We start from the raw sequence: 25715 nt of genomic DNA, 5'->3' as shown, positions 1-25715 counted from the left end.
GGGCCCAACTGCCTTTTACTTTTAACCTGCATGCGATTCACCTTGGTTGTCTGATGACTGGAAATGGTACGAAATTCTCGGGAATATTGGTCGGCCATATCCATTGACATAGCTGTCTGACAAGCTAAATCAAAAATCAAGTTAGGAGATGTCAACAACTTTCTTCTGATCACTTCATTTTTCATCCCACAAACAAAACGATCACGCAATGCTCGGTCCTGAAAGTTTCCGAAACGACAGTGAATGGATAGCTTTTTTAAAGCTACAATGTACTCCCTGATAATTTCATCAATTAACTGATCTCGTATTCCAAAACGATAACTTTCTGCAATTTCCAGGGTCTCAGGACTGTAGTGCTGTTCTCCGTCAGTGATGTGTCCTTTGGCTTGACAGGAACAAGCACATTTTTCAGGGTTTCATACACCTCGGGGCCTGCTTCAATCAGGAAAGCAGCCCGTTTTCTTTCTAAAACCACACGATTACTGTTTTCATCATCGGGGACTTCAATTATATTATTTTCAGTGAAAAACATTTCTAGCTGCTCCACATATGCTCTGAAAGTCTCTTGGTTGCGTTGAAATGCACCCAAGTGCCCTATTATTCCTATAGGCACAGCCATCTCGACTCTGGCAGTTCAGCCAGGTATGCTTGTAATTTACCGTGGACTCTTAGCTGTTCTGCAACACAAAGGACCTCTCTAGTTTCTCTGTTGTTTGGCTGGAATCATCCACCAACAAAAATTTCAGCTAGATTATCCAGAAAATTCGATCCTACGTTGCCCCATGTGGTATCCTGCTTACGACATCATAAACACACAGACTTCAAGATGGCTCTACTGAGGAACTTTCACCTGATGCCTTTATTATATTTATCCAGAAGAATCAAGGGCCTAGGGGCAGCATGGGCCAGCCCACACTGCGATATGTGTGCGCACTAGATCGGTGCAGCAGAGCTGGTCTCCAGTCGTCTCGGTTATCCCTTGCCACTGAACCAAGACCTAGCTCTACCAAGCCCGTGTGGTGGCTGGGGTGTAACGGCCATCAAACGTTAAAAAAATCCACGCACAGGCATCTTCCACCCTTTAACATGTAGCTCGGGACCTGGAATATCAGGTCCTTCATTGAAACTTCTGTGAACCTTTTGGCGTGGAAGCAAGTCATCCTCGATACGAGGGACTGCCTATGATGATGATGTATTTACAGCAATGACTACATTGCCAGAGTAGTCCACTAGATGGAGCTATATATTACAAATGCCTTCCCTTGTGTTCCCTCAATTTATTTTCAAAATTGATTTTTGTTTGGTTGTTTTTTTCTCTGCAAACTGGCTGGTTCAAGTAAAATTTGTTAAGAAGGAGTAGTTGCTCAATCTGCTCCCACCCACCTGTATCTCTTTGACCCTACTGTTCTTCTATCCTTTAACCGTGCCAGGTGGGAGGGGAGGAGACGGAAGGGGGAGAGACAGTGACTGTATCAAAACTGTTTCAGGAAATATATTGGCCACCATAACAAATTCCTCCCCATGCCCACCCAGCTCCTTTGAACCCACCAAGAAGGGAACAGCCCTGAATTTGCTTAGAATCACTCTGGACTGCCCGTAAGACTGATGCATTCTGCCCTTTGGGCATGTCCTAACTCAAGTTTCACACTTGACATTCTTGATCCGCTTGTTAGGGAAGAGTAACTGAGGTGGTTTATCAATGATAAATGTCAGTGGGTCATTGCTGATGAACAGTCTCCTTCTAACTGCTCAGGTGGATGTAAAAGATCCCATGGGACTATTCCAAAAAAGAGCAGGGGACTTCTCCCCGGTGTCCTGGCCAATATTTATCCCTCAACCAACACCACTAAAAATACAGATTATCATGTCCTTTTCTCAGTGGGAGCTTGCTGTGCGCAGATTGGCTGCCACGTTTCTTACATTACACAGTGATTGCACTTCAAAAGTACTTCATTAACTGTAAAGCGCTTTAGGATGTCCGAAGGTTGTCAAGGGCACTATATAAATGCAAGTCTTTCTTTTGCTTATTTCTGGTGCGACACTGGTTAGCACGGGCTTCCCAAAGGCTTCAAGGAACCTACAACTGCCTTCTTTCTCATTCCCTCGTCGGAGTATTCCTGGAAAGCAAATGACTAAAAGACAATGAAAGTGGTTCCTGAGATTGGCGCCACTGCACCTTGAAGAACCATTGAGAGCTTACTACTGAGCCACAACTGACACCTTACATTTGCTGTTGACCAAGTTCTTTACTTGCCTTCTCCTCGGTGGGAGAGAATGCATTTGGGAAAGAGAGAAACAGACTCAGTCCAGTGAATCTGCACAACCATCACTATTTGCATGTGATGTTTAGAGAGATCTCTTTGGACATGTGTTGCATTGTGTACTGTCTGGCTCTCAGTTTATATACAAGTCATCTGAGTGCAGTGTTGGCATTGGGCCTTATTCTATGCACTCTAAGGGAGGTCTGATATGATGACATTAAGATCCCTCACTTACCCTTTGTTCCTGTGTCCACATGGCTTGGTTTAAAAGAAAATGGCTAAAAATATGAGGAACTTGGACTAGTTTCTGAGTTGAGGAGTAGATGAAGAGGAGTGGGAGGAGGCGCGTGTGGTGCATAAACACTGGCATGGACCAGTTGGGCTGTTTCTCTGCTGTAGATTCTATGTAATTCCATCTATGAGTCTCTCCATCTCTCCTGTGGTCAGACAATGATTGCAAAATTGGGGGAGAGTGACGACCCGACCTGGAATGGAAGGTTGGAGGTCATGGCGATAACCTAGTCCAGGGGCTAACACTAGTGTTCATATGGTATATTACAGTCTGGCTGACAATGACAATTATCTGATTTCTTAACAGGTTGTGTGCAAACATTATCGGAACTTTACAATCACGCAACAACTTACAGGCCTGAGTACATACCTAAAAAATGCAGAGAAACACGAAGAGTTCATGAATACCTGCCCCAATGAGGAGGAGATCATACTGGCATATAGAAATGTTGCTACGACATTAAGATAGATTTGGAGCACTAGGAGATTATCTCCTGTCATGGGTCTGTCTATGCTGGAGATTAAAACCAGCAAGCTTTAACGCAACGCAGCATTCTCACATACAGTGCTTCACATACAGACCTTTAGTGCTGGATATCATGCTTATTCGAAGCTTCCGTTCTTAAAGGGGCACTGTGGCTCATTGAGAAACCGCATACCCTAAAATATAGGTGAAAAATCTGCTACTATGACCCAGTTCCTATAGCTCTCTCGTGATGTGATGCAATGAATGAGGGGAATAGTAGGACAAAGGCAGCATTTACATTGTGAAGTATAATTCCCCTCAAAACCAACTCCACCTAGTCATGATTTTAGGGAATTTATGGTGAATTGATCTTTAGATCCTTGGTGCGCTTTTAAGATGAAGCTTCAATTGATCTGAAATTAGGCCTGTAGAAGGGCAAGCTCACAAAATGTGACTGAATTCTCTCTAACTCAATCAACACCAACCTCGTACCTCCTAACAAAATGCACGTTTAATTTGAAGCCATGAAAAATTATTTTTGAGGATGTTTTTCTTTTTAAAAAAAAATCTGATGGGAAAATTGGAGGCCTGTGGCAACAGGGATGGGGAGATTGCCTTTTTGTGCAGATGCGTTCTCCAGAAAAGTGGAGGTGCCTCTTAAGATAGCTGCCAAGGTATTGCGGAAAAAATCATCTACGTTTTATTGCTTTAAAATACTAGAAGTCCAAATGCAGAGCAGCAGGTTGATGAGAATGAGAGAAAATCAGAGCAAATTGGCCAAACTAAGATGAGAGAGAAAGCTAAGTTATAAAAGTTGTGCTCTGTGACCTCAAGTTAAAGCAGTTTTTAACCTCTGCATTCCTTGGTGAATTCCCAATTGCACTCGTTGGGTAGGAATGATACAGAGAAAGCGGCCAGGAATCAATCGCTCACACCTAATGCAGCTCTACCCAAAGGGAACTAAGCCTTACATTGGTGATGTGAACCGGGAGACAAAGTGTGATTTGCTAAAGAACGGATCATTCTTTAAATCTGTATAAATAATTGCCCTTCTCACATCAGATTTCAGTCATTTTGTGAGTGTGTCTGTTAAACACATTAAGTTACAATATAAATTACCATTCAGAACATTATAGTGTAGCACAATTACACTTAATTACTTGTATAGTTAAATTAACTTTCTGATAAGCTTCTTTTGTTCCAGATTATGATTTGTATGCTGTTTAATTCCCTCTTCTGTTGAGTTTTGTTAATTTTGGGAGAGCCATGTGTATTCTCGATGATTAACTCAGATGAAGGATGTCATAATACTGAGCCTGAAATTCGGCTTTTCCGATCTGTCAAGTTTCTGGCTTGACGGATCTCGCGCATATCGGGAGCGAGGACATTTGTACGTGCAAATTTGCGATATTTACACATACAAATGTCCTCAAAAATCTTGCGCCTGAAAAAGCAGGCACATAGCTTACTTTTACAGGTGCAAGTTTTTTAAAACACACAAAAACATATAAAAATAAAGTTATGAAAACGTATTTTATTGTTAAAAACCCTCCCCACAACGGTAAGTTTATTTTAAGGCATAATTAAAAAACGTTTTTAAAAATCTGGAAAATATTTTGTTTTATAAGACATTAATAACTTTAATTTAAATGAATCTTAAATATGTAGTGTACATTTTCTATTTTTTATTCTTGTTTTGGGTGTTTGCGGGGGTGTTCTCATTCATAGTAATAGGAGTTTCGAACTTATGAAACTCCTATGACTATGAATGAGAATATACTATACTTGGTTGGCTGCCCAGGGCCATGTGACTCCAGCTCCAGGCCTGCGCACGTCCCGACGTGCATGCGCTGCGATGCGCAGCAAGAGGAGGCCTGTGCATCGGAAAGTCGAGCGGGGGCATCAGCTTCAGGTAGGTGCGTATTTTTTCTCTAAAATCTAGTCGAACGCCCGCGGGAAGGAGAAAGCGGAATTTCTGGACCATTGTGTTATTAGATCTGATGATGAGCATCATCTCCTCAATCCTGCAGAAGCTCCCTTTACAGCCAGTGTAAAAACTGCAACCTTGATGACTTAAGTCCCTAATCAGAATTATTCTGTTGACGCCAAGCTTGCAATAAGGAGGTGATCTACTGATAAAAGAAAGAAAGACTTGCATTTATATAGCATCTTTCGCGACCTCGGGATGGCCCAAAGCACTTCACAGTCAATACAACATGTAGCCCTTCAGTATCGTTTTGCAAGGAACGATTGGTAGTTCCTGTCATGTGATACAGTGAGCAATGTCAGTGCTTTGTCGTGCCCTCGCTTCCTGTCTCTGTAGCACCTACAGCTGCCCTCCCAACGCTGTGGGTGGGAGGCTATTTGGGTAGACACAGATTCCGAAAGCTTCATGGCAACACTTCCCGTTAGTTATCACAGTAAACGCTGCATTGCGAAGCTTTGCAGTAATGGCCGTATTTGGTTTAATGTTCATTTCTGTGAAATGCTTCTGCCAGTGCTGCTCTCAAACTGTGGTGGGTTGACTTCCCTTCCAAAATTTAATTTCAGCACTTTACTAACATGGTCTGGCCGTGTCTCTTTTGGTCAGATGGTCTGGGTTTTACTGACAGCGATTACTGGATTCTTGCAGTTCAGTCCAGTTTAGGGTTTCCAACCCTGGACGTATTCCTGGAGGTTTCATCACATAACCTTCTCCCCCCGCCCCCCCCCCCCCCACCCACCTCCTGCCCCCGCCTCGAGCAGCCCTAGACCGTCTAAAAGCATTTTCCCCATTTCCAATATTTCTATTATTAATAAAAAAAATATGAAAGATTCTCATGTTTTTAATACCCAAGCGACTTTACTCCAATCCTGGAGGGTAGGCAACCCTAGTCTAGTTGTGTCTGTGTGAAAGATCCAGGGCTCAATTTTCCTCTTTGCCGATTTTTGGCGCCCAGGAGGATTAACGGCCGATTTTTATTGTGCCGAAAAAAAAAAGTTGGAACTTTAGGCAAAGTAAAATTTAATTTTGCATTGCAGTACCCGAAGTTAAATCTGGGCATGGAGCTTCAAGTCTGCGCCAAAAACTGAAGTTGGCAGGGTAACGAGAGACACACTGAGGGAGGTTGGCAGGGTAACGAGAGACACACTGAGGGAGGTTGGCAAGGTAACGAGAGACACACTGAGGGAGGTTGGCAGGGTAACGAGAGACACACTGAGGGAGGTTGCCAGGGTAACGAGACACACACTGAGCGAGGTTGGCAGGGTAACGAGAGACACACTGAGGGAGGTTGCCAGGGTAACGAGACACACACTGATGGAGGTTGGCAGGGTAACGAGAGACACACTGAGGGAGGTTGCCAGGGTAACGAGACACACACTGAGGGAGGTTGGCAGGGTAACGAGAGACACACTGAGGGAGGTTGCCAGGGTAACGAGACACACACTGAGGGAGGTTGGCAGGGTAATGAGAGACACACTGAGGGAGGTTGCCAGGATAACGAGAGACACACTGAGGGAGGTTGCCAGGGTAGCGAGACACACACTGAGGAAGGTTGGCAGGGTAACGAGAAACACACTGAGGGAGGTTGCCAGGGTAACGAGACACACACTGAGGGAGGTTGGCAGGGTAATGAGAGACACACTGAGGGAGGTTGCCAGGGTAACGAGAGACACACTGAGGGAGGTTGCCAGGGTAACGAGAGACACACTGAGGGAGGTTGCCAGGGTAGCGAGACACACAGAGGGCTAAAGCTCCCCCTGTGAATTGAAGTTCCATGGCCAGGGCTTGCAGTGGCAGGGGAGTGGGGGGCGGGATTGCCCGGGATTTTCTGCGGGACCGGGAGGGAGAGGGCCAACACCAAAACAAGTCATCTAATGTAAAGAGATGAAAACGGAATGTACTTTAACATGATCATTATAAACTATCTTTATGAACAAGACTAAACTGCAAAGAAACAGCTCCGATACAGACCTAAGCGTCGATTTCATTAACGTAACGTTGGGTTTTCTGATCGGTACTTGAGGCCACTCTTTTATAAAAAATTTTTTTTTTAAATTGGTGTTGGGGAAAATCGCTTAAATGGTCAAAAACGGCGCAGAAATCAGTTTTCACCCAGACCTGTGCCAAAAAAATCTGGTGTACAAACATTCCGGCGCTGACAGTCACCGCCAGTGTACAAACTTTGAGGAAAGTTCCAAAACCAAGGTTGCTCAAAAAAAATCAGCGGACACCAAAGAAACGGGGCCACCGGTGGCGAAAATTGATCCCCTACTCTGTGAAATCTTTCTAGGTAATAGGGATCTGTACTTGGAGGCTTGCACACTAGCCTTTCAATGCTGCAGGAACTTAACATTGCAAATTAACAGGCTGCAGTATTGATCTGATTATGAGACATGCATTTACAGAAAAGTTACTGTTAAAAGAAGTCTGACTGCCATTTTGTGTTGGAATTCACTACCCAAGGAGATTATACCTCTAAGCATACTTAGTGTTTTACATCCCTCGTCTCTGAGGGTAATGAACCTTGTTTATCGTTGCTGCTTTTACCAAGAATAAGCTATCTTTGCCATTGACTTGAGTTCCATTGCTCAATGTAAAATGTTGTGTTCTGCAGCTTTATTTGTAAAGTTGGGGGATCTGAGCAAACCCCACTCTGTGGAGAATTCCCTTCAATGTTTATTGAGCAGTTGCATTGGTTCTCTGTGGCCTAGTTGTAAATCACTTGCTAATCTAGTATGGACCTCAGCCCATAACGACCACAAAAGTCCCAGGTACAATCCCTGGTTTGTCTCATGTTAGCTGATCTCAGCCAGGGCAGTGTTGAGAGTGTTCCAACTGGTCTCTGTGTCCTAGTTCTGGGGAAGATCAAAACATCACTGGGGTTCCGCACTATTGCCATCCATTGATTCCTGCTCCAACGTGCCTGGGTGTCAGATGAGGGTAAGATCAGATTTACTGCTGATCAGAACCGATTCCTAGGCTCTTTGACAGCACCTCTCAAACACACAATCTCCTCCACCTAGTAGGACAGGAACAAGGGCAGCAGGTGCATGGGAACTCCATCACCCTCCAAATTCTTCTCCCAGTCACACACCATCCTGATTTGGACATATATCACCATTCCTTCAGCATTGCTGGGTCAAAATCCTGGAACTCCCTGCCTAACAGCACTACGGGAGTACCTTCACCACACGGACTGGAGCGGTTCAAGTAGGTGACTCATCACCATCTTCTCAAGGGCAACTAGGGATCAGCAATAAATGCTGGCCTTGCTAGCGACATCCATATCCCAAGAATAAATAAAAGATATAAAGGATGGTCACTTAGGTGAAGTTGTGGAGGGCGGTTGGTACTAGCTTGAAACAAGGCCCTCCGGAGAGGAGAGACGGAATTTGGAGGAAGGGGGCAGATGGTTTAAAAACTAAACAGGGTGACAAGTGCACAAAAATACTCCCTTCTCCTCTTGAATCTCTCAATATGCTCATATTGCTTTGTATCCCTGGATATTCCTGTCCCAATCCGATCTTGAGTGTCTTATATTCAATATGCCTTGCACTGTGTTTAATAGATTAACTGTTTGCGTAATGATTACTGGTGTAGTTGAATTGTTTACTTGTAAATAATTATATCATCAATAAAAAGCCCTGAATGAATTCCACTTTTGTCTCTCGAATTTCTTTCTGTTCGTTCATCATTTGCCAATGTATTATGTGCAAGACAGGTTTGGAGTTAGCTGAAGCCCTTTCTCTCTAGATGACACTAAGGCTGCTGGATTTGCTACTGAACTTTAGTTAACATAGTGATACCATTATATATATAAGCCATCTGAAGCTCTCTATTTTAGATTCCGGGCAGCAGCCATCACTCTATATATGGGACACCTGCTGCCACATTAATATGCAAAGAATTATTAGCTGTTATACAAAGCTTCCATGTTATTGATGCACACAACTGTGACATCCCGCTCACCACCTCTTATGCTTTCAAAGGTGGAAAGAAACACCAGTATATGAACTGATCAGTGTCAACATAGCATGGAAGAACACAGCTGGTCTGCCATCTTGCACCTATATATAGTTAAAATTCTCACGCTTCCTACTCACAAACTTTACTTCTGTTGCCACGATTTGTTTGGTGTTGCTTCTATGCCAACACTTTCAGTTTTATATATAAACGCTTGTGCCAATGTCGAATGTGAGCAGTTGCCAGTCATGATGTATTGTAGGCTCTGACCACTAGGTGGTGCTGTGGCATGGGTCTTGGAGCTGTGCCAACTCCAGCTGCTGTTTACTTGTTCATCTTCTCTGCAAGTATGTTCTTAAGTTTTCCCTAAAAATAACTTTTTAAGTATATATCTCATGCCGTGGTTAAACATGAATCCTCTGCCGACCCGGATGTAAAAGATCCCGTGCCGCGATTATAAGAGAGGACAGTTCTCCTGGTGTCCTGGGCAACAATAATACCTCGACCAACAATAGGTTAACTGTGTGTTCATCTCCTTCTGGGATTTTGCTGTTTGCCAATTGGCTGCCACATTTGCCTACAAAACAACATTGAGCAAACTTCACAAAAGATCAATTGGCTGCAAAGCACTTTGAGATATCCTGAGGATGTAAAAGGTGTTACATAAAGTTGATTAGGTTGGGCCTGTACATATTGGAGTTCAGAAGAATGAGAGGTGATTTTATTGAATCATATAAGATAATGAGGGGGTTTGACAAGGTGGATGCAGAGAGGATATTTCCACTCATAGGGGAAACTAAAACTAGGGGACATAGTCTTAGAATAAGGGGCCACCCATTTAAAACTGAGATGAGGAGAAATTTCTTCTTTCTGAGGATTGTAAATCTATGGAATTCTCTGCCCCAGAGAGCTGTGGAATCTGGGTCATTGAATATATTTAAGGCGGAGATAAACAGATTTTTGAGCGATAACGGATTAAAGGATTATGGGGAATGGGCAGGGAAGTGGAGCTGAGTCCTGATCAGATCAGCCATGATCTTTTGAATGGTGGATCAGGCTCGATGGGTCTACTCCTGCTCCTGTTTCTTATGTTATATATGCAAATTCTTCCTTATTCCACATTACAACAGCGACTACACTCCAATGATAGGGGAGACTAGAACTAGGGCGCATAATCTTAGAATAAGGGGCCGCCCATTTAAAACTGATGAGGAGGAATTTCTTCTCTCAGGGGGTTGTAAATCTGTGGAATTCGCTGCCTCAGAGAGCTGTGAAAGCCGGTACATTGAATAAATTTAAGACAGAGATAGACAGTTTCTTAACTGTTAAGGGGTTATGGGGAGCGGGCAGGGAAGTGGACCTGAGTCCATGATCGGATCAGCCATGATCGTATTAAATGGCGGAGCAGGCTCGAGGGGCCGTATGGCCTACTCCTGCTCTTATTTCTTATGTTCTTAAGTAAAAAGGACTCCATTGGCTGTAAAGCGCTTTGAGATGACTGATGACTGTGAAAGGCGCTATATAAATCGTCCGTCCATCCAACTGTTCATCGTTCCTGCGAAGGATTGAAATTCAGTCCGATAGAACCATCCATTTGGAGCTATGGTGGGAGCTCTATTTGAAATGTGGCACCGAGCAGCCCACCTCTCCGATGCCCCCCTCTTTAAAAAAAAAAATAAAATAAATAAAACTACAGCCCCACTCCCAGATGTGCTGTGCAGCAGTTTGAAAAGAATGTTAAAACACTTTCCCCACTCTGCAATTAGGCCCCGTTAGTTTTTAAGAACATATGAACTCTGAACGCCTGAACTCTTCATAAGAATTCTGTTAACAGCCCGTATTAGATTTAAGACTGTGGGAAAACCAAAACTGTGAAATTTTTAATTCAAAAGCCTGGATTGTTGTTATAAAAATGAATGGGACCATATCTTAAGTTCAGATTTAAAAACAGAAAATGCTGAAACTACTCAGCAGGTCGAGAGAGAAACAGAGTTAACGGCCTGGAAATTTCAGCCTCCCGGGTCCGTACAGAGTGTGTACGGATCCGGGAAGACATTGCAAAAGCCAGTTTTAGCACACAATACGCATGCACTGAAAACCAGCTTTTCCGATTTGTCAAGCTGGAGCTGGAGCTGGACAGATCATCCGTATATCAGGAGCGAGGTCATTTGCAAGGGCAAGATTGCGGGATTTACCCATATCTTGCCCAAAAATGTCCTCAAAATTCTTGCGCCTGATAAAAGCAGGCATATAGCCGACATTTACAGGTGTACAAGTTTAAAAACATATAAAAATATAATTAAAATAAATTTAAAAAACACATTTTATTTTTAAAAACCCTGCCCACTACATTAAATTTATTTTAAACCATAATTTTAAAAACTCGGAATTTTTTTTTCTCCAAGATATTTATTAACTTTAATTTCAATTAATTTTAATTATGTAAGGTATGTTTTTAATTTTTAATTTGGTGTTATTGTGGTTGTTTTTTTCCTTCAATTAATAGCAATGAGAACTCGTAAATACGGAGTTCCCACTGCTATTAATTGAGAATACTTTACCTGATTGGCTGAGCAGTCACACGTGACATCGGTAGTGGGTAAAATGATGGAATCAATTATTAAGGATTTGGAAAGAGGTGACATGATAGGTCCAAGTCAGCATGGATTTGTGAAAGGGAAATCATGCTTGACAAATCTTCTGGAATTTTTTGAGGATGTTTCCAGTAGAGTGGACAAGGGAGAACCAGTTGATGTGGTGTATTTGGACTTTCAGAAGACTTTCGACAAGGTCCCACACAAGAGATTAATGTGCAAAGTTAAAGCACGTGGGATTGGGGGTAGTGTGCTGACGTGGGTTGAGAACTGGTTGGCAGACAGGAAGCAAAGAGTAGGAGTAAATGGGTACTTTTCAGAATGGCAGGCAGTGACTAGTGGGGTACTGCAAGGTTCTGTGCTGGGGCCCCAGCTGTTTACATTATACATTAATGATTTAGACGAGGGGATTAAGTGCAGTATCTCCAAATTTGCGGATGACACTAAGTTGGGTGGCAGTGTGAGCTGCGAGGGGGATGCTATGAGGCTGCAGAGTGACTTGGATACGTTAGGTGAGTGGGCAAATGCATGGCAGATGAAGTATAATGTGGATAAATGTGAGGTTATCCACTTTGGTGGTAAAAACAGAGAGACAGACTATTATCTGAATGGTGACAGATTTGGAAAAGGGGAGGTGCAACGAGACCTGGGTGTCATGGTACATCAGTCATTGAAGGTTGGCATGCAGGTACAGCAGGCGGTTAAGAAAGCAAATGGCATGTTGGCCTTCATAACGAGGGGATTTGAGTACAGGGGCAGGGAGGTGTTACGACAGTTGTACAGGGCCTTGGTGAGGCCACACCTGGAGTATTGTGTACAGTTTTGGTAACTTGAGGAAGGACGTTCTTGCTATTGAGGGAGTGCAGCAAAGGTTCACCAGAATGATTCCTGGGATGGCGGGTTTGACATATCAAGAAAGACTGGATCAACTGGGCTTGTATTCACTGGAGTTCAGAAGAATGAGAGGGGATCTCATAGAAACTTTTAAAATTCTGATGGGTTTAGACAGGTTGGATGCAGGAAGAATGTTCCCAATGTTGGGGAAGTCCAGAACCAGGGGTCACAGTCTAAGGATAAGGGGTAAGCCATTTAGGACCGAGATGAGGAGAAACTTCTTCACCCAGAGAGTGATGAACCTGTGGAATTCTCTACCGCAGAAAGTAGTTGAGGCCAATTCACTAAATATATTCAAAAAGGAGTTAGATGAAGTCCTTACTACTAGGGGGATCAAGGGGTATGGCGAGAAAGCAGGAATGGGGTACTGAAGTTGCATGTTCAGCCATGAACTCATTGAATGGAGGTGTGGGCTCAACCGTCCGAATGGCCTACTACTCCATCTATTTTCTATGTTTCTATGATTGTACCTTCTGCGTGGGAACCTGGAGGATGGGAGCGTGGTTCACAGCACGGGTAGAGAAGGCCTCCCCACCGGAATCCCACGCTCCTTCTGGACCACCAGGTACTTGCGTAGAAATTTTTCAGGTTGGAGGCATCCGCCCACGGGAAGCCTCCAACCACAATTTCAGCCCCAAACGTTTCAGATTGATGACCTTTCATCAGGACTGGAAAAAGTTAGAGATGTAACAGATTTTAAGCAAGTGTAGGGGCAGGGAAAGGGGGAGGAAAGAACAAAAGGGCAGGTCTGCAGAAGGTAAGAATGATTAAATGACAAAAGGTATGATTGTACAAAGCAAAAGGGGATGGTAATGGGACAAGTAAAGAAACAAAAGATGGGGCTAGAAGAGGTGTAAATGGGATTGGCAGAATCATCAACAGCTGCCATGTGAAAAAATAAGGGCAGAGACTGTGGTATTCAGTTTGCTCTCCTACTTATGGAAGTCCATTAAAAACCTTAACAATTAACAACTCCACATCATGATTGAGTGAAGAAAATAGACTTCTGAATTAAAAAAAACATTTAACTTATACTAAGAAACTTCCGAACAACATCTCACTTAAAAATTAGACATTTGTAACTATAATTTGGCGAGGAGGGGACTAAAAATATAATGGGGCCACTGGTTACTGCCTTGTGGATATTTGGTTAGAAAGTGGTCAAAGACATTCCGTGACTAGACGTGTTACTGGATGGTTGGTCAGCAGACCCTACTTTGTCATCTATTTAGATACAAAATAGCAATTTGGATCCACTGATGGTTTCTACCACCAGGAAACACTAAAAATTCAACTTGCCAGTTATCATTTTCTTCTTTACCACAAGTATTCTTCAACAGTATCTTAGTGACTGTACGTCACCTGGTTTTACCATTTCCTCTTTCTGTTAAAGATTCCTTCAGCAGTGGTGTTCCAGTAACATTTGTAATTGTTTTTAAGATGAATAACTAATTGAGAGCGGCTTGGATGGTGCAGTGGGTTGGTTATCATTGGGATAAGGATTTGATTCTTCAGTGAGGTTAGACATGATCCATTCCATGTTTTGTATTAGAAATATCCATCCCATCTGCTTTGGCATATTCCGTTCCATGTTTTGTATGACACCCAGCTCAGTGCTTGGATTGGGTGTGAGGACTGGGAATGCATTGTGAAGCAAGATGGTGTAATGAATAATATATAACGGATGTTTTTGGAACAGAGGTGTATCTTTTAGTCACTGAAGGTCATCATCATTTATAAAGTTCAAAACTGAGTTGGAGCAGGGATTGAGTTCTTTAGTGAAATGGTAAAAATTCATAAACATTTCTTAATGTGCTCAATTGATAATTAATCCCTAGGAAGAGGAAAAGTGGATTTTTGTTTTGGGTGCTGGATGTTTCTGCGTTAAAAGAGTGCACCGTTTCATCCACAATTGCACAGGTGGCAGAACTACTACAGTCCCTGTATTGTTTGTGTCTCCTCTCTGGAACGTATTAATTCCTTGCTGGGGTTTAGTTCCCACAGGTGCTGCTCACCTTCTGGCAACTCAGCTAGTGCCTGCTGTTTGTAAGAGAGCCTTGCTGGTGAGTGATGGCAGGGAGCATGGGGCAATGCAGACAACCCAATCTTAGCCGTGGCTCAGTGGTAGCACTCTCGCCTTAGTCAGAAGGTTGTGGATTCAAGTCCCACTCCAGTGACTTGAGTGCATAATCAAGGCTGACACATCAATGCAGTACTGAGGGAGTGCTGCACTGTTGGAGAAGACATTAAACTGGGGCCCCGTCTGACTTCTCAGTTGGACGTAAAAGATCTCATGGCACTATTTTGAAGAAGAGCAGGGTAGTTATCCCTGGTGTACTGATCAATATTTATCCCTCAACCAACATCACTAAAACAGATTATCATTATCATATTGCTGATTATGAGACCTTGCTGTGCGTAAATTGGCTGCCGCGTTTCCCACATTACCACAGTAACTACACGTCAAGTAGTACTTAATTGGTTGGAAAGCACTTTGGGGTGCTCTGAGGTCATGAAAGGCACTACATAAATATAAGTTTTTATTTTCTTTCTTTCAATTTGATGTTTACATGTGTGAAGTGTGGATGAGCATATCATAGCAACCTGCATACAGTGTACATTTGGGGAAAACACAGCAAGTGTTTGCAAGGGGAAGTTTCCTGAGCAGTGCTCAGGAATTGAAAACAAATATACAGAGAAATGACAGCAGGTACATTTTTATTTACACAAGGTGGATAGATGGCAAAATGGACTAAAATGATGATGGTGGATCCACAGGTTTGACCGTTTCATTCCAGTCCAGTCCACCGCACAGAATAGCTCACAATTCCTCATGAAGTTGGCACAATGGCGGCTGGTGTGAGAAGTGGCAAAGTTCACCCAGTGAGGATGCTCCAGGTCAAAATCCTGGAACTCCTGACCTCACAGCACTGTGGGAGCACCTTCACCAGCGGTTCAAGAAGACGGCCCACCACCACCTTCTCAAGGGCAACTAGGGATGGGCAATAAATGTCGGCAACTCCCATATCCCGAGAGTGAATAATAAAGAAAGGCTACGAACTTTGGGCAACTCCTAGATTTTAAGTCATGTCTGAGGGGCTGCTTTGCAACAAAAACATAAGCATTGCTTAAGGTGGCACGTGGCCTGCCGGGGAAAGGCTTTGTGCGATCAGTATATTATTCTGAGCCTGTTTATGTTTGAATAGAGGAGATTAAAAGGTGAGTTGAGGGAGGTTTTAAAAAAAAATTATGAAGGGATGTGACATGGTGGATTAAAACAGACTATCTGGTGGTTGAGGGATCTCAGACAAAGGGATCCAGATATACGTATAGGAACAATTTTACACAGAGGGTTGTGATGCTGTGGAACGCACTATCAGAGTTACCAGACCATGTAAACATTTAAGAATAATTTCAATGGGTAATTGAAGTAAAGGTGTATAAAGGGGCAGGACAGGCACATGGGATTAGGACTACTGCTCATGTGGACAATAAACACCAACATAGACTGGTTGGGCCGAACAAACTGTTTCCATTGTAGTTTCTATGTAATTCTTCCTCTTTCCCTTCCCCAACTCATACTCTTTTCCCCATCCTGCTCTTCAATTACATGGAGTTACAGAGCATTTATAGCACAGAAACAGGCCATTCGGCCCAACAGGTCTATGTTGGTGTTTATGTTCCACACAAGCCTACCCTCACTCTATTTACCTCATGTTACCCTAGCAACATATCCTTCTAATCACTTCTCACTCATATACTTATCTAGCTTCCTCTTACATATATCTATACTATTTGTTTCAACTACTTCATGTGGTAGTGAGTTCCACATTCTCACCATGCTCTAAATAAAGAATTTCTCCTGAATTCCTTATTGGATTTATTAGTGACTATCCTACATTCATGGCCCCTAGTTTTGGGCTCCCCACAAGTGGAAACATCTTCTCTCTGTCTAGCCTAGCGAACCCCTTCATAATTTTAAAGACCTCTATCAGATCACCTCTCATTTCTCAACTTTCTAGAAAAAAGAGCCCCAGTCTGTTCAGTCTATCCTGATAGTTGTAGCCTCTCAGTTCTGGTATCATCCTTATAACTTTTTTGCACTTTCTCCAATGCTTCTGTGTAGTTTTTGTAATACGGACTCCAGAACACTGCACAGTACTCTACGTGTGGTCTAACCAAGGTTCAATATAAGTTTAACACAACTTCTTTGCTTTCGTTTTTAGTTTATCTCTCTCTTCACAGCCTACCCATTGTATTTGTAAGCTTATTTTCTTTAGCTAGAGGCTTGGACAAAGCGTGAAAGAGCTGCGGAATTAGTGTAATTCCAGCCTTCATGATAGTAGTGAAAGCTGAAAGTGGAGCTTGTAGATTTAGTCGAGGACTTTCACCGTTGCTATGACTGCTGGGTTAGCGTTACCTCCATTGTGCTCTCTTGCTCTCCAGTTTGAAATCACAAATCGCAGTTCCCCACTAAATATAGCGGTTGGTAGGCCTGGGTTAGACTACATTGTTGGGCAGAGGAAGTTTTATATGGCAATGTACCACTTTATATGAGAAGCGAGAACTCCAATTGCATCCGGGGCTGAAAGTGTTCCATTCCCAGGCACTGACTCCCTAACGTTGATGAGCACAAAAATATACCAAAAACTACAAATTTTAAAAACCAACTTGCTACTTTGTAGAGGAGCCTGTATTTCAACAACCTGTCAGTTCTAATTTTTGTGAGCTTTTGATGCTTTATGTTTCTCCTCCCGCCTATCCTGTCCATCCATTTATCTCACATTTCATGGGAGGGATTGGGTACTTTCTGCCATTTTATGTTGTGTCCATGATAACACGTTTCTCAATCAATGTTTGAGTGCCAGCTGCCCCATTCAGTGCAAATATTCACTCTACTTCTCTAGCTCGAGTTTGAAATGCTGTTACTACAAAGGGATCTTAAAAGCAATATCAGATCATCTGTATTTCCTCTCCCCCTCCTGCTCAACCAGAACAGAATGACAGGTCTGTCTCTCTCTATCGCACATTCTGCAGCTGTTGGGCCTGGAGCGCAACGAACCAATGCATAGTTTATTCATGGCCAAGTAGCAGAATATTTTGTTTCCTGTTTTGGAAGCGAGAGTCGAATTTGGACGAACTGGTTTTGTTTTCCGCAGCTGTGTGAAACTGCCCGTTATGTTTTTACCTGCTTCAGCATGGCAGGAACGCAAAGGGATATTTATATTTGCAATTTGTGCAGCATTGTGACAAATTGACATGTTTATTAACGGGGCCAGATGTTTAATTGCTGCCATTGCCGTTGGATTTGCAAAATTGTGATTCTCTCAGCCAATTAAAAATATATAACTTAAATGGGGATTGAAAAAGTACAAAGTGGTTGAATTTTTTCCGTGAGATGTTAACGTGTTTGCCTTTGTATAGTTTGTGCTTTTTCACATCAACAACATAACTTACATTTATATAGCACCGTTAATGTAATGAAACGTTCCAAGATGCTCCACAGGAGTGCAATCAGACAAAAATTGACACCGAGCCAAAGAAGGTGGCATTAGGATGGGTCACCAAAAACTTGGTTAAAGAGGTAGGTTTTAGAGGGTCTTAGAGGCAGAGAGGTTTAGTGAGGGAATTCCAGAGCTTAGGGCCTAGGCAGCTGAAGACACGGCTGCCAATAGTGGCGTGTAGGAATCTGCGGATGGACAAGAGGCCAGAGTTGGAGGAACAGAGAACATCCCGTGAGCACTTCACGGCCAAAGAATTATTTTTGAAAGGTAGTCGCTGTTGTTTTGTAGGAAAAGGAGGAAACAATGTAGGCATAGAATAGTCCTACCAAGAACAAACCATTCCTGGTCAGTTATAGTAGTTTGAGGCAGGCTAAGGCTGCCATGACAACCACAGCCTCAGAACAGTATGCTGTGGGAATATCAATCCTGTGGTCCATCTGAGCGAGGCTAGCCATGTAATGACCAATTACGTCACAAACCTGTGCCCTGGAAATGGATTGAGACGACTGAGATGATAGAAAGGCAGAGAATTTCATCCCTTTATTTTGAGCCCAAATCTGAGAAACAAAAGGGCAAGAGGGTGAAATTACCCCCCCCCCCCCCCCCCCCCCCGCCGGAAACAAGTCACACCTACTGTTTTTCTTGTGTTTTGGCCGCCGTGGTGGACGTGGCGGCCCATCTTACAAAATTCAGCTCTTCGTCGTTTTCTTTTTCGAGTGGGCCGGAAGTCGATCATAATGGGGGCGGAAGTGGGTGGGGGGGGGGCGGAAGTGGGTGGGGGGGGGCGGAGTGTCTGGCGCTGTCAGTCATCAGCGTAGTGCTGATAACATCGTACCGCTGGCATGTCACCACGTCTCTCCCCTTCACTTAAAGGGGAGGGCCGCTGCGAGCTCTGCAATTCTTTTAGTTAGGTCCACTGGGCCACCAGGGAGGGTTTCAGCCAGGCTAGTGACCTGGCACCCTAGAGCGAGTGCCAGGCTGCCTGTTGGCGGCCCAGCCAAACTCGGGGCAATACAAAAAAAATAAGATGGCAGCCGCGGCAGAGCACCCTCCCCTTTAATTGCGGCCGAACCGCCATTTTACACACACTGCAGACGCAGTGCGCCGACAGAAAAAACCGTCGGAGGCACCAAGCGGCAGCCAGCAGATTTTCGAAAGTGAATTTTGCTTGCGGGGCGGAACATCAGCGGTGCGTGCTTTGATGACACACGAAGGCCTGTTCGGCAGCAGTGGGACAGAACTGGAGACCGCCGGAAAAACCACCGGGGGGAATTTCTCGAGCGGTGGCCGTTCGACACCGCCGTGTGGCTGCTGCTTTCTGTTGGGAACTGGCCTTATCAGGGGTTTGAATTTCAGCCCCCAGGTGTTCAAACCCACTGCAGCAGCTCACTCGCTACAAAATGATATTTCAAAAGTCCGCATGGTTCAACAGCTGACAAGGCAAGCTGGGCCTCCAATGCTGCGGGCTACAGACCCACTAAAGTAAAGCTACAGCAGCCAACAAAAGCACATGTAGCCGTTAGATGGTGGAAGTGCTGCTGCCATCATCCAGAGATGTTTTGGAGTTGCCTTTGGGAGGTGCATGAGTGGTTCAAGCAGATTTGTTCCCCGATTTCCACACCCCCGCCTCCTCATGGGAAAGCAACTGGCCTTACCAAGCACCTCTTGCAGGTGCCTTGACTGGATTCAATTTTGGTGAGCGAGTGTTCAATCTATGGAACAGGCTCCCGAGGGAGACCATGGAAAGAATTAGTATTGACTCCTTCAAATGCAAATCAGATAGATTTCTTTCAGAAACTAATATTTTGGGATACAGTAGATGAGCAATTTGAGAAATGACGTGGTATGTGTAGTGTGCTTGGGAGGAACAGGTGACTTTGGACCTATGGTTCCTGAAGCTCTCCACCACTGGTGACTGGGTCTGTTGTAGACTAATTGATAGAGTTTGATTGCTGTGATTGGTCAACAACTCCATTATAATCTATTATATTGTGCGACTACCGGGATGGTAAAAGGTGAACTAGATGGATCTTGGTACGTGTTCAGCTAGCAATTCCTATAAATTGGGCACTTGCAGTTTGGGAAAAGCACCTGTGCAAACCCTAGTGTGCACATTGTGTGGCACAGGACCATTATAACTGGCACTGTGCAGTAGTACTACCCCATTCTACTTACTTCAAGTAAACTAAGGCAAGAATGTACGTTGGCAGGCAGTGACTAGTGCGGTGCCACAGGGCTCAGTGCTGGGACCCCAGCTATTTACTGTTAAGTCCTGACTCTAATGTCCTGACTTACACGAGACACATGCTGAAGTCAAGGTCACTGAGGACCTGCACCTTTAATTCCAGCTCTCCAGTACTGCACTTGCCTGAGACCTCTCTTTATATACCACAGTGAGACAGGTATGGAGTGTCTCCTGCAAGTGCACCCCTGGTGGTAAGGTATGCTTATTGTTACAGGTTATATCCAGTTACAGTCATGTATAGCAAGGTAAGATAGTTATATACAGTAATGTGAGATACATGACATCACCCTCCCCCAAGGTCTTATTGCCTTTATAGATTCAGTCTCTCAGATGGTCTGCGCTCTCGCGTGGAGCGTCTTAGTTGTGGTTCAGTTGTTGCCTTGGTGCCTGTTTTTCGTTCGGTGTGATTGCTGGTATCTCGCCTGGGCTGTCTGTTTCGTTCGATGTGATTGCTGGTATCTCACCTGGGCTGTCTGTTGAGACTGCCCTTTCCTCAGGTTGTTCCACCTGTCTGTCCACCAGGTGTGGTGTGAGTTCCACATTGTAGTCTGCCTCTGGTTCTTCAGTGTTATCAGTGAATCTACTTTTTACTTGGTCAACATGCCTCTGGCAGGTTTGGCCATTGTCCATTTGTACAACCAGTAGCCTGTTTCCCTCTTTGTCTGTTACTGTCCCTGCAAGCCATTTGGGACCCCGACCATAGTTTAGCACAAACACTTTGTCCCCTATTTCATTCCACCTCCCCCTCGAATTTCAGTCATGGTACTCAGTTAGCTTTTGACGCTTAGCCTCAACAATTTCATGCATGTCTGGGAGGATTAACGAGAGCCTGGTCTTTAAGGTTTGTTTCATCAATACTTGCGCGGGGGGAACCCCAGTCAATGAATGCGGACGAGATCTGTATGCCAGCAGCAGTCGCGACAGGCGGCTCTGCAGCGTGGGACCTTGGATTCTGAGCATGCCTTGTTTAATGATCTGCACTGCTCGCTCCGCCTGGCCATTGGAGGCCGGCTTTAAAGGTGCTGTCTTAACGTGATTTATACCGTGGTCAACTATAAAATTGTGAAATTCTGCACTGGTGAAGCACAGACCATTATCACTGACCAATATGTCAGGAATGCCATGCATTGCAAACATGGTTCTAAGGCTCTCCACAGTGGTGGAGGTGGTGCTCGAGTTTAAAATGGTGCACTCGAACCATTTTGAAAATGCATCAACGACTACGAGGAACATTTTGCCCATGAATGGGCCCGCATAGTCTACATGCACCCGCAACCACGGTTTGGTGGGCTAGGGCCAGGGGCTTAGGGGGGGCCTCCCTGGGGGCATTAGTGAGTTGGCCACAAATGGTGCACCGACGGACGCAGAGCTCCAAGTCTGCATCAATGCCAGGCCACCAGACATGAGATCTGGCTATGGCCTTCATAAGGACGATCCCCGGGTGCTCGCGATGGAGCTCCCGGACAAACACCTCCCTGCCTCGTAAGGGCATAACTACTCGGCTGCCCCACATCAGGCAGTCTGCCTGTAGTGAGAGTTCATGCATGCGCCTATGGAAAGGTTTGACCTCCTCGGGGTAGGCATCGCGAGCCTCTGCCCAGTCACCGGTTAAAATGCATCTTTTAACTAGAGATAACGTGGGGTCGCTGGTCGTCCAGGCTCTGATTTGGCGAGCCGTCATGGGCGAACCTGTGGATTCAAAGGCATTGATTGCCATGACCATCTCACAGTCCTGTTCGTCGGACCCTTCTGTGGTCGCCAGGGGTAGCCTGCTAAGCGCGTCGGCGCAGTTGTCTATGCCTGGTCTGTGCCTTATCGTGTAGTCGTAAGCCGCCAGCCTGAGTGCCCACCGCTGAATGCGCGCCGAGGCGTTGGCGTTTATTGCCTTGCACTCGGATAGCAGGGATGTGAGGGGTTTGTGGTCGGTTTCTAATGCAAACTTCGCCCCGAAAAGATATTGGTGCATCTTTTTGACACCGTACACGCACGCGAGCGCTTCCTTCTCAACCATACCGTACCCGCGCTCCGCTCACGAAAGTGACCTGGAGGCATAAGCAACGGGCTGCAATTTACCCGCATCATTGACGTGCTGTAAAACGCACCCGACCCCGTACGCTGACACATCACATGTAAGGACTAACTTTTTACCTGGGTCAAAAAGGAAGGTTGCGTGCCTTATTGAAGGCGCGTTCTTGGGTGTCCTCTCAAAACCAATCGCACCCCTTTCTGAGTAGCACGTGGAGAGGCTCCAGCAGCGTGCTCAAGTTCTGCATAAAGTTGCCAAAGTAATTGAGTAGCCCGAGAAAGGCGCGCAGTTCTGAGACATTCCGGGGCCTGAGTGCCAGGCGAATCGCTTCGGTTTTGGATTCGGTTGGGCGGATTCCTTCAGCGGCAATCCTTCTGCCCAAAAATTCAACCTCAGGCGCGAGAAACAGACACTTGGATTTCTTAACTCTTAGGTCTACCCGATCCAATCGACTTAGTACTTCCTCAAGATTGCGGAGATGAGAGTTGGTGTCCCTGCCCGCGATGAGTACGTCATCTTGAAACACAACCGTCCTCGGGATTGACTTGAGCAGGCTTTCCATGTTGCGCTGGAATATAGCAGCTGCCGACCTGATGCCGAATGGGCATCGATTGTACCCAAAAAAGCCTCGATGTGTGTTGATGGTGGTGAGTAGCTTAGACTCTTCGGTCAGTTCTTGTGTCATATACGCAGATGTGAGGTCAAGTTCGAGAAAAGTTTTCCTTCAGCCAACGTGGCAAATAGGTCCTCCGCTCTGGGCAGCATGTATTATTCCTGTAGGGAGACTCTGTTTATGGTAGACTTGTAATCCCCACAGATTCGCATGGATCCATCAGGCTTCATGAAGGGGACAATGGGGCTTGCCCAGTCGCTGAATTCCACGGGAGAAATTAAGCATTCCTGCAGAAGCCGGTCCAGTTCGTTTTCAATCTTTTCCCTCATCACATAAGGCACAGCTCTAGCCTTGTGATGGACCGGTCTGGTATTCTGAGAGATGTAGATTCTAACTTTAGCCCCTTTGAAGGTGCCCACACCTGGCTGGAAGAGATGTTCAAAACGGCTTAGAACTGTTGAGCAGGAGGTCCGTTCCTCTGACGACATGGCGTGAACATCATCCCATTTCCAATTAAGTTCTGCTAACCAGCTTCTCCCCAACAGGACTGGGAGATCCCCGGGGACAATCCACAGGGAAAGTCAGTTCACCATCCCTTTGTGTGTGACTGAGAGCATGGCGCTGCCAAGGACTGGGACAATTTCTTTAGTATAGGTCCTTAGTTTGGTGTTGATCTTTGTGAGTTTTGGTCTGTTGCTTTTGTGCGGCCTCAGCTGTTCAAATTGTTGAACGCTCATGAGGGATTGACTGGCCCCCATGTCCAGTTCCATGTTGACGGGTATCCCGTTGAGTAGAACCCTCATCATAATTGGTGTCTTGGTCTTGGTGTAAGAACAGTGGACATTGATCGTGTTAGCCCGCTGTACCTTGGCGTCCTGTACACTGTTCCAACTGTCTTCTGGTCCGCTTTCCGACCCTTCCAATTCGTATACCAGCCGAGCTGCTGTTTTTCTGCACATGCGAGCCAGATGCCCTGTGTAGTTGCAGTTTCTGTAAACGGCATGCTGAAATCGACACACCCTGGTTGAGTGCCTTTCCCCACATCTCCAACACAGACCGTTTCCATTGTTTCCGAAGGATGAGCTGCGTCTGGCTGATCTCCCTTGAGCTTCTCTCAATCTATTGTTGATTGCTCGCATTGTGGGTTGATGAGGTGTGATCGGCCGTTCATGTGGCCCTTGATTTTGATGGCTTCTGCTGTTGAAGGCCTGCTCTCCTGCCTTTGTCTGTGTGTGGGGGTAGCGGTTTGTTTCACAATGTGAACCCCTTGTTCCAATGCCTCATTGGTTGTCGTACCCGAAGTATAGATCAGCCTCGTTTCTTCTTCGCCTGCCAAGAATGTCTGTGCGACCAGTGCTGCTGCCTCTAGAGTCAAGTTCTTAGTCTCTATAAGCTTTCGGAATATGCCTGCATGGCCTATTCCTTCAATGAAAAAGTCTCTCTGTACTTTTCTCCTTAGTTCATCGGGGAACTCACATGAACTAGCCAGCCTCCGAAGTTCCGCCATGAAGTCGGATATGCTTTGGCCCACACAGTGTCTGTAGTTGTAGAACTTGTGTCTGGCCATGTGTAGGCTGCTCGCTGGCTTCAGGTGGTCTCTCACCAGTGTGCTCAACTCCTCAAACGACTTGCTTTCTGGTTTCTCGGGTGCCAGCAGGTCTTTCATTAAAGCGTATGTTTTCGAGCCGCAGCTGGTCAAGAGATGGGCTCTTCTCTTGTCTGCCTTATCGTCGCCCAGCCAGTCTTTGGTCACAAAGCTTTGCTGAAGCCTTTCTATGAAGTCATCCCAATTATTTCCAGCATTGTATTTCTCATCTGAGCTGTTGGTAGCCATTCTGTGGATTCTGTGATCCCGTAACTCGTTGCCACTATTAAGTCCTGACTCTAATGTACTGACTTACACAAGCCACATGCTGAAGTCAAGGTCACTGAGGACCTGCACCTTAATTCCAGCTCTCCAGTGCTGCACTTGCCTGAGACCTCCCTTTATATACCACAGTGGGACAGGTATGGAGTGTCTCCTGCAAGTACACCCCTGGTGGTAAGGTATGCTTATTGTTACAGGTCATATCCAGTTACAGTCATGTATAGTATGGTAAGATACAGTTATATACAGTAATGTGAGATACATGACATTTACAATATACATCAATGATTTAGATGAAGGAATTGAGTTTAATATCTCCAAGTTTGTAGATGACACTAAGCTGGGTGGCAGTGTGAGCTGTGAGGAGGATGCTAAGAGGCTGCAGGGTGACTTGGACAGATTGAGTGAGTGGGCAAATGCATGGCAGATGCAGTATAATGTGGATAAATGTGAGGTTATCCATTGTGGTGGCAAAAACATGAAGGCAGATTATTATCTGAATGGTGGCAGATTAGGAAAAGGGGAGGTGCAACAAGACCTGGATGTCATGGTACATCAGTCATTGAAAGTTGGCATGCAGATGCAGCAGGCAGTGAAGAAGGCAAATGGTATGTTGGCCTTCATAGCTAGGGGATTTGAGTGTAGAAGCAGGGAGGTCTTACTGCAGTTGTACAGGGCCTTGGGAGGCCTCACCTGGAATATTGTGTTCAGTTTTGATCTCCTAATCTGAGGAAGGACGTTCTTGCTATTGAGGGAGTGCAGCGAAGGTTCACCAGAATGATTCCCGAGATGGCAGGACTGACATATGAGGAGAAACTTGATCGACTGGGCCTGTATTCACTGGAGTTTAGAAGAATGAGAGGGAATCTCATAGAAACATATAAAATTCTGAAGGGACTGGACAGGTTAGAATGTTCCCGATGTTGGGGAAGTCCAGAACCAGGGGTCACAGTCTAAGGATAAGGAGTAAGCCATTTAGGACCGAGATGAGGAGAAACTTCTTCGCT

At 45.0% G+C, this 25715-nt stretch overlaps 1 protein-coding gene across 1 annotated transcript in view; it reads left to right on the top strand.

Annotated features, from left to right (window-relative positions):
- LOC139232937 (chloride intracellular channel protein 5-like) overlaps window positions 1-3457 on the top strand; it is a 36587-nt gene extending 33130 nt beyond the window's left edge. Inside the window, exon 6 of the mRNA XM_070863429.1 lies at window positions 2860-3457. Within this exon, the coding sequence (XP_070719530.1) occupies window positions 2860-3021 (162 nt within the window). The 3' untranslated portion in view covers window positions 3022-3457. The remainder of the gene's footprint in view (window positions 1-2859) is intronic.
- The last annotated feature ends 22258 nt before the right edge of the window (window positions 3458-25715 follow it).

The sequence above is a fragment of the Pristiophorus japonicus genome, chromosome 20 (assembly GCF_044704955.1).
Source record: "Pristiophorus japonicus isolate sPriJap1 chromosome 20, sPriJap1.hap1, whole genome shotgun sequence".
Taxonomy (NCBI): Eukaryota; Metazoa; Chordata; class Chondrichthyes; family Pristiophoridae; genus Pristiophorus; species Pristiophorus japonicus.
The sequence above is the reverse complement of the archived record's forward strand: the minus strand, read 5'-3'. Positions and strand labels throughout refer to the sequence as shown.